The sequence below is a fragment of the Arachis duranensis genome, chromosome 6, assembly GCF_000817695.3.
Source record: "Arachis duranensis cultivar V14167 chromosome 6, aradu.V14167.gnm2.J7QH, whole genome shotgun sequence".
Taxonomy (NCBI): domain Eukaryota; kingdom Viridiplantae; phylum Streptophyta; class Magnoliopsida; order Fabales; family Fabaceae; genus Arachis; species Arachis duranensis.
Genome location: NC_029777.3, coordinates 99,362,019 through 99,371,587, shown reverse-complemented (window position 1 = coordinate 99,371,587; position 9,569 = coordinate 99,362,019). Strand labels below are relative to the sequence as shown.

General features: G+C 36.8%; 1 protein-coding gene across 1 annotated transcript in view; it reads right to left on the bottom strand.

Annotated features, from left to right (window-relative positions):
- LOC107494957 (DNA repair protein UVH3) overlaps nucleotides 1–8,832 on the bottom strand; it is an 11,576-nt gene extending 2,744 nt beyond the window's left edge. Inside the window, exons 1-18 of the mRNA XM_052263119.1 lie at nucleotides 8,671–8,832; nucleotides 8,308–8,558; nucleotides 7,549–7,700; nucleotides 7,374–7,463; nucleotides 7,166–7,280; nucleotides 6,476–6,550; nucleotides 5,776–5,969; nucleotides 5,571–5,694; nucleotides 5,088–5,165; nucleotides 4,951–5,004; nucleotides 4,285–4,469; nucleotides 2,830–4,169; nucleotides 2,474–2,745; nucleotides 1,694–1,888; nucleotides 1,526–1,611; nucleotides 994–1,246; nucleotides 729–865; nucleotides 24–108 (exon numbers count right to left, since the gene is read on the bottom strand). Of these exons, the coding sequence (XP_052119079.1) occupies nucleotides 24–108; nucleotides 729–865; nucleotides 994–1,246; nucleotides 1,526–1,611; nucleotides 1,694–1,888; nucleotides 2,474–2,745; nucleotides 2,830–4,169; nucleotides 4,285–4,469; nucleotides 4,951–5,004; nucleotides 5,088–5,165; nucleotides 5,571–5,694; nucleotides 5,776–5,969; nucleotides 6,476–6,550; nucleotides 7,166–7,280; nucleotides 7,374–7,463; nucleotides 7,549–7,700; nucleotides 8,308–8,558; nucleotides 8,671–8,758 (3,774 nt within the window). The 5' untranslated portion in view covers nucleotides 8,759–8,832. The remainder of the gene's footprint in view (nucleotides 1–23; nucleotides 109–728; nucleotides 866–993; nucleotides 1,247–1,525; nucleotides 1,612–1,693; nucleotides 1,889–2,473; nucleotides 2,746–2,829; nucleotides 4,170–4,284; nucleotides 4,470–4,950; nucleotides 5,005–5,087; nucleotides 5,166–5,570; nucleotides 5,695–5,775; nucleotides 5,970–6,475; nucleotides 6,551–7,165; nucleotides 7,281–7,373; nucleotides 7,464–7,548; nucleotides 7,701–8,307; nucleotides 8,559–8,670) is intronic.
- Between the last annotated feature and the right edge of the window lie 737 nt (nucleotides 8,833–9,569).

Sequence of the window (9,569 nt, the reverse complement as noted above, 5' to 3'; positions counted from 1 at the left end):
GGGTGTCAATGCAAGCCTCTAACCTCATGTTTGTTATATTCCTTTAAAACAGGTAATAGTAATTCATCTGCTTTCTGGCTAGTCCACCCAAATTTCTCCCAGCACAATCTGTATAGAGAACAGAACTCAGAATTCAAGGAATACACAATGCATATTCGAAATAACTTAGAACTCTCAGAATGCCTGATCCATATAATATTCGTAATCTCAAAAGTTACGATCTAGAATAATCATATTCAGAGTGAATTGATAAACACACACACACACACAATTTCTGTGAAGACTACTGTAGTGCCCTCATGCCAAAGCATCACACAAAGTATTGACGATTGAACTCCATATCGCAGAAATAACAGGTAGTAGACCAAAAAAAAAAAAAAAAAAAAAAAGCTTAACATATGATGTCCCATCAAACAATCTGAATTCCCCTGAATACACAGCCAGAATTAAGCATTTTATCTGTAAGGAGAAATAAAATAAAGAATAGCCCTTTCTTTAGGGGAGCTCAACAGGCTAATGGGCATGTGAAAAATACACCAAAACACCCTCTTAAAATTGTGAACATTTGAAGGAAAGTACTGTTAATAGCTCAGAATGATAAAAAATGAGATATTATTCTATCATATACTCTCCTTTCAAGGCTCATCCAAAGTCATATATAATCAGCAGTGAAACAAATGCTCATTTGGATGACGTAAGAGGTATAACAATAAGGAATATAAACTTACTTTCGAAGAACAAGATGATCTGGCTTTCCCCAGGTGAAAGGCTCGGTTGACTTGTCAACTTGTGGAGAATAATAAGCAGATATAACTGTTTCACTTGGAAAAGAAGATGGAATATGCCAATTCTTGCTAACATTTCTCTATTTAAAACAAAAGAAGAAGATGAAAATAGTCACATACTCCCATACAAAGTCAAAACATTAAAAGTGAAATTGTCCTTCAATATATTATTTAAACCAAAAAACCATGTAAGCAGGAAATCAATTACATGTTTCTCAAAAAAGGTTTGCTTGATTTCTTGGTCACAATCCAGCGAATCCTCTTGTTCCTTAATATGACTATTAATTTGATCCGACGAAGTCTCTTTTGATCCTTTCTTTCTTGTAGTTGATCCACCTTTTGTATTCAACCATCCAAGAATGGTGGGATCTGGTGATTCAACCCACTGGCGGAATTTCAAGAGGCCATCTTTCTCAGGGAACGCATTCACAACCTCAATAGCATTGACAATCCCAATGCCACTACATTAACATTAAACACTGATCTGGTAAACTGCAAAAAAGTGGAATCTACACCAAGCACGTCGCCGAAAACCTACTACAAGATACAAGGGATATCTATACATAAAGTATCATAATTTTTTTTTTTTTTTTCTGTAGTATCATCTAGTACTTCTCACTCTAATATGAAGTAAATAATAGAAACAAATCAAATATAGACCTTTAAAAACATCTCATGAAGGCACTGCAACAACTAGGCATAACTATGCTCTAGAAATGGCAAGGTTCTGGTTGTCATACCTTACACCTTCGGTATAATCACTCCCAAGTAGTAGTGCCATGCGTACTAATTTTTCCCTGCTCAATCCAAGTTCCTTCTCAATGTCCTGAACCAGAAATGATAAAAAAACGTTAAAATAAGATTGTTTGCAATATAAGTTTATTTAAGATCACTGCATAAATCCATACCTCCATGAAGTATGTCTCTACATATTTGCGATCATCAAATATATTCTTGTAAACATTACGAGCTCCAAATAGAAGGACGTCAGAATCATCAGTTATAACACCATCAACCAGTTTTGCAGTTTCCAAGAAAGCACACTGTGCCTCAGCTTCCATTGGGGCAATAATATATGGCAAACCAAACATTTGCAGTAATTCCTACAATAACATATTCTTTATAGTCATAAGAGATCACAAGAAACTTGGAGAAAGATACACATATACGGAATGGGAAAACAAAATGAGAGGAGAAGCAAATATTAAACTCGATATTGATGATCATAACTTAATTAAATTATCATATCAATAAACATTTTAACAATTATATACAAAGTATAAAGCCATGACCAATTAATGTACTTACCTGCATTGATGAAATGGTGTTTGAATAGCATCAAAAAGGAAACACATTAAACTGATGTTTAGCCTCTAGCATTATAATTCAACAAACCATGCAGGGAGTTCAAAGAGACTAGAAATTGATAAAAGAATACAAAAAGTGTGTATATCAAATTGCACCACAAGATGCAAATACAAAAGTACAAAATACAAATTATACCTCAGTGATACGTTATACACAGTTTACACCAAAATCATCATTCAAGAGTTTAGTGGATATCTAAGTCCATAGCAGAATACCAAATTTAAGTGAAGAGTGGAAAACACAACAGTAGCCATTTTGACAAAGCAATATTCAAGTCATGAAAATATATTGCTCTTGTATGCATAAGTTTCAGTACACACCTGACATTCTGTGAACAATTCACTATTGACAGATTCTGCATTTCTTTCAAGTTTCTTCTGCTCATTTTCAAGGTTTATATATTCTTGACCAAGTATTCGTATTTCCTCCTCCAATCTAACCTCGTCTACATGTGCTGGAAAATCTCCTGAGGTGTTAACTGCATTTTTCACAAGATCAATATTTCTTTCTCCTCTGAAGCTTCCATCATTGTCCACTGCAGCTAACTTTGGCCCAATATCAACATTTTCTGTTGATCCCTTCAAGGATGATTCTGTCAAAGGAGTGGCAAACTTGGTATTATCATCAGAATTAATCAATGGCTGAGATTCATTATTATAGTTAGGTTTCTCCTTACCAGTGGAACCAAGTGGATTATCCTTGGAAACATTTTTGCCATCGGAAGACACCTTAGTATCATCACAATGTTTATCCAACAATTGTTCTGCAGCCATATGGTCATTGTCCTTCATCATATTTGCATCTGAAGTCGAATATTCAGAATGAGAGCATCTATTCAGTACATTAGGCTTTTCAATCAATATATCCAGGTTACTAGAAATAGATGCTACATATGACTTTGACTGACCCCTAGGAAAATCAGAAGTTTGGGAGTTGACATAACCATCGGCATCCACATTTCCATGAAATATATTTTGTTTAGAACCATCTTCCCTTGGAGAAGATGAAACAGCCATACTATTTTTGATCTTCAGAAATGCATCTTCATCATTTAAATTCATTGCACCAGAAACATCCAAATAATCACCATGGGAATCCAATTTTTTCTCATCAGCATTTGAATGCTCATCTACAGATGATAGGTGCTTAAGCTCTCCATCTCCTATAGTCTCAAGACTTCTCCTAATTGCTTCCTGCAAATTAGACTCCTCCTCCAATTGACCTCGAGTTGGCTTTTTCCCAGTCTCAGATGGGCAACATATGGTACTTTTATCACCATCACAATCTCCTTCCTCCCATTCTACTTCACTCTCATCATTATTATCCCCTTCAGCAACAGAAGAATTCCATTCCACTTTATTATTTCCAGGAATGAAGGTATTCTTCCCTTCAACAATTCCTTCCTCCCAGTCACAATCTGAATCTGAATTAGAAGGATGTTCTTTTGCTGGAGTACCATCAGCATGAAATACTGTCCCCGAATTTCCTCCTACTAAATTAGCAAATATTTCATCTTCAGCATCAATGAGTGCATTCTTGCTATCGTATTCAAAGGATACCTCTATAGAAGTATCTTTGTCAAAGACAGATTGCTCATTTTGCACACACTCGCCAACTAGATCAACATTCATAGTTTTTAATTTACCAACAGAATTGGTCCCAGAACTTTTTGATGGACCATTATTCTCTGCACTCAAAATTGCATCAATATTTGAAGCCTTGTTGATATGTGTTCTTTCCAGCTCAATCTCCTTCATCAAGTCCAAATTTCTTTGCAAATCTCGGGTCATACGCATCCCCATAGCTCTTGATCTGCTAACTCGAAATTGACCCCTCTCATCTAGGAAGGTCTGAATTCTTTCATCAACAGATTCACTAGGTTCATTGCAAACCAATCCACTTGTAGTATTAGAACCAGCTGATGCAATAATATTAGCAAGATTCTCCACAGGATGTGTTCCTTGAGCCTTACGATGAGCATCATCATTTTTCTCTGCTCTGCTTGATGCAAGTTCTCTGTGATATTTAAGAATGCAAAGATTAAGGAAGTTCTTTACATGAAAACTCCACCAGACATCATATTCAATTCATAGGAGAAGCACTACCAAATACTGAAAATAAGATTACTCACTGTTTGTCACCAGTAAAAGATGATGAGAATATGTACTCCCTGTTGGCTTCAGATGCAATCCGTGAAGTTTGGATACCCCCTACTCCTCTTCCAGCAGCAGCTTTTTGCACTTCATCTATCTCTCGTCGAAAAGCAACTGTTTTAAGGTAAGCTTCTATTTGTAGCTCAGAAAATTTTGCAGGATCCTGAGAGGGCCAGTCAGATCACATACATTAAGCACATGGTAATGAGGAAAGTTACTTCTACAGGAATTGAGTAAGCCTAACTAAACTCCAGAAAGTTAGCTCATGAGGTGACGAATGTACAAGCTCTTACAAAGGCCATCTAGGACTTATCTCTAGGCAATGTGGGATTCTACCAAAATGAAAAGAGTTAACAACAGTTGCTATAGGCAGAAAATAAAATCACCCCATCAGGCACTTGCACTATGCCCATATGCGATTATCTGCTTCAAAATCAGTCCAAACCGAATCCAACCCTAAATAATACCAGGTCTCCAATCAAACAGTAGCCACATTTTACTCAACATATACCGACATAAGTCGAACAGGATCAGTGTCTAAAAGTACACAGCACTATTCATGACAATTGCAACTTTAATTTTGGACATGGGCATTTACATTTATTTCAATGCATGAAAAAATAAATATGAATTCTTTTACCAACCTTCTTTACTTTTTGATACTTTTGTCGATTCTCTGCAATTAATCGCTCTCTTATCTGCAGAATAATTATTCAACAACGACATCAGAATTAATGTAACGGTACTTAGGCTATAGACAATACTTTATGAGCTCAATTACCTGAACTAGGAGATCCAGTTGCATTGATGGAGGTAAAGAGGCCAGAACAGCTGGATCAACTTCACCATGCATTGCAGGCTGCAAAAACGACATCCAAGCATATGATTCACACAAACGTTACTCTTAGTATGCGTTTGGAAACCCTGAGATTCAAATTATTTTAATAATTAATTATCAACATAACTTTTTTAAATAATCAAATATATGAAAATCAATTTATGTTTGGATGGATCCACTTAGAAGTTATTGTTAAGTAGTGCATTCACTTAAAACTATTCTTTAGCAAGCAATCTTTATTTTTTTCCCCAAACATCACTAGATTTTTAGGAACAGCTTCTTCACTTGTGCGTGCGTGAAGTTTTAAATCCTTGTGGATATGTTAACATTGCCAAATTAGGTAATGACTAAGAGCAGTTGCCTGAACTATGAGAATAAAACACACACATGAAATATCATAATTGACGCATAGAAATATAAGCTGACCAGTATCATCTCTTCATCTTCATCATAGTCACCATCCTCTTCCTCAATGGCTGAAGCCTCAAAAAAAGTTGATGCATTACTCATAGACTTTGCAATGCCCTCCGCAGCAATAGAGGCTGCTAACCTAATAAACTCCAAGACAAAATACTTTATAACCAAGCTAAAATGCTACTGTGTCAAAATTTTGACAAATCATGCAGCTTACATTTCATCAATTTTGTCTTGATTGTCATTTGTTGATATCACATTGTCACATTTTGAGCTACAACCACCCAAGTCACTTTCTCTAAACAGAATCCCCTTACCCTTGCCCCTATCATTTACATAAAAAGAAAAAATGACACAAGCAAGTAAAAGGAAGATGATATTTTCAAGATAGAGTGCACAAGCACACACATTCTACGAGAGAATAATCTTTGAAATGTTTTATCAGTTCCTTCATTGCAATATAATAAATAAGAAAAACTATAAAAATACAAGCTGTAAAGAATATCATCCAAAATGTTTTTCAATGGCTAACTCTCTGGATACTTTAGCATCTTCAAAAAGATTCTTGGGTGAGCATCCTTAGATAAGTTCTATTTACAAGGTTCACAAAATTTGGTAGCAGGTAAGAAGCAAATCTTTGTGGCATTGAGCAGTATATGCCACTTTCAGGAGTATTTGAGCATGTGCGATTCTCGTACCTCTAATTTTAGTTTTCAGATAATTCATTTTTAAGGTACAATTAGACACTGGCCTCTATATGGTGTAAAGCTCATTATCTCTTTAGAGGACTTCCCTCAAACATGTTGAGAGATTGGAAAACCTACAATTTACTAATCTTTTGTTTTAATTTTTTGTTGGGAGGATCATTTTTCCTCCTTCCTTGTATCATCATCCTAAATATATGTCAAAAAACTGACCTGTGCAAGAATATCAAGTTGCATTGACTGTGGTAAAGCAGCTAAAACAGCTAAATCTACTTCATTGTCACAAGGCTGCAAGAGAAGAAAAAGAAAATATAGATGAGACAGCAAGAAGTGCAGAAGGATAAACATTGACAAATATACCACTTTAGGATGTCACAACTAATATAGAAGAACAAATATGGCCTTATTCCCCATTATAGCTCTGATATTTACTTTAAAGGTGTTTAGGAGTGAAGCAAGTTCATGCCAGGAGAAAACAAAGAGGGCCACAATAAAACATAATCCCCAAGGCCAAACTGTAAATAGGATCAGAGAAGGAGGTAGCTAGAGAGTAGAAGATTGGGAAGTCAAATAGTCAATTAGAGGTTATTATAGAGGATGTTGGGAAGTAAGTTTCGTCATTACATACGACTGGAAACAGAAGAGGGAAGGTCTAGTCACTTCATGAGTTTTGGAAGAGGTCAAGGAAATATTAAAAATCCCGTGTCATACAAATGATTCATGGGTTTCTCAAACACATTGTTGGGCCCCACCAATAATAATGCAGTACCTTTTCTTTAAATTGTCTTCTTATTCCAGTGTCTAACACTACGAAAGGTACAATACAAGCTACAATCAAGAATGGGTCATATGATAGTAAGGGCTACTTCTAATCAATCCATCTTCTAAATTTGCAAAATTTACCAGTATCATTTCTCCATCTGTGTCAAATTTCTCCTCTGAAGTATTAGGTACAGTAGATGGCACTTCTTTCCCGGCTAGTATTCCATTCTCCTCTGCAGATATAGATGCTGCCAACCTAAATTAAGTCATGCAAACATCAAAACGTTTAACAGTGGCATTCACGACTGGCCCCCTTCATTTCAGTAAATATGTTATATACATGGATTACATTTCATCAAGTTCCTCCTGGTTGCGACTTCTTGACACAACTTCTTGCAAGAAATTTCCTGCCTCTGTAGCTGCAAGTTTAGCTGAAGACCTAAATGAATAATTTTAAATAATGAGGCAGGTATACCTCACACAAAAGAAAGCTTTAATGATTTACAACAACAGATGTTGCTTACATTTCATTTATCTCTTTCATGTTACTTTTTCCTGGATCACTATCGACAAAGTCCATCCGATCAGGTTTTTTGCATCCCTTGGCTTCACTCTTCTGCTGCAGCCTCTGGTTCTTAATGTCATCAGCAACTTCTTTCAACCTCAATGCCTTTAACTATAGAGCAAAGTTGAAAAGGAAAACGAAAAAACAGAAGGTGAGGGTGACGGAATACATGAAGCCAGTAACTTAGACAAAATGCACCATTAATTCTTTACCTACTCAGCCATTAGAACAAATGACCTGTATTTATGTGTCTAAATTTTAAACTAACTACAAGCACAGCACACAGCAAGCCTCAGCCCACAATTCTCAGACATTCGTAATGCATAAAATCAGGAAAAATTTCAATCCAACACTAGGACCTCATCTGTATAGAATTAGAGATGACTTATTTTTAACCTTTTTGAAGTAAAAATTTACATATTTTCAACTTTTTCAACGTAATTAAATTTTCAATTTCAATACTTTGCTAGCCGAGACATAATCGAGTTCAAGTGTCGTAGCAAAACTCAATGTATACAGGACGCCGTAAAGGATCAAGGTGAAAAGCATTTGATTCAATAACTGAGGCATAGCAAAGCCTGAAAACAATCACTATCAAGATCCAAATAACTTCGACACTACACAGCAGGGAGTAAAAGTGGTTTAGCCCAAGGGTGGAAACAAAAATTGACTTCACTATCAAAGCTCGCATTTTATAATAATTTTTTAGAAGCCTTACGTGATTGAGAAGTAATTTCTCTGCAGTCTTGCGGACTTTGGCCTGGGCGTTCTCACGCTGCCTGCGGCGCGCGATGACGGTGCGGCGCTTTAGGGCGGGGGTTCCGCCGTCGAAGACGAAGACTGGCTTTGTCCTGAGGAACAAGAGCTTGCAAATTCGACGAAAGAAGCCCAGCAAGTGAGCGTTTCGAACCATTTCGCCCTTCTCATCGCGCATCGCCTTCATAAATTGCACCATCCATATGCTCGCATCTGCAGAAGAAAGAGCGAAGGGTCGTGGCGTTGTTTATTCGTTCAATAATGGAGCGAACAACGGGAAAAAGAAGTAGCGAAAAATAGGAGACAGGGTTTTACGAGGTCGTACCGACTGCAAGGGTTTTTCCGGCGAGGGTCTCGACGGAGACGCGGCGGCCGACGGGGGCGAGTAGTTCCCAGAGACCGTGGACACCCATTGTCTTGCGGCAGACGCTTCTGCTTCTGCTTCTTCTTACTGCTTAGTCTCAAATTCCCTCTGTCGTGATTAATGTGTCAAAAGTCTCAACTATCAATTTATTTTGTTTTTTTCTTTACTGATGCCGTGCCAAGGGGATAGTAAGACTACAGTTAATCCTTTGAGTCGGTCGTTTGTTGAAACGGCGTCGTCGTTTAGTCCATAATCACAAACACACTCATTCACTCAAACAAATCTCCTTTATATCTAATCTAATAATAATAATAATAATAATAATAATAATAATAATAATAATAAGAGAAAATGACAAATAGATCCCTAACTTTTTACTTCGCGGACATTTTTGTCCTTGAGCATTTAAAAATACTTTTAAATCCCCCACCTTCACAAATCTTGAACAGATTGAGTCCCTCCGTCCAATTGCGACCCAACGGAAAAGTCAGACGTGGCTGCCATTCTGAAGACGTGGCATGACGGGTTAACATGTGGACTGCTGACTGGAAGGATATTTTGAAAAATTGGACAAATGAGTCCCTGTACCTAAAAACTACGTCGTTTTACTTTGACCTTAATCCTTAAATTGATTGCGGTTCTTTCTAGAGGCTAATGGTGAGGAGCTCTATTCTCAACGCGAATATTTTGATCAGAGGGTTTTGCAAGAATTCCTACATTGAAGAAGGGTCTTGGTTCTTTAAAGAGATGATGAGCTTTGATTGCGATCCGGATGTTGTTATATATAATACACTCGTTGATGGCTTGTGTAAAGCAGGGAAGGTTAGTATAGCGCATAACTTAGTGAATGGTATGAACAA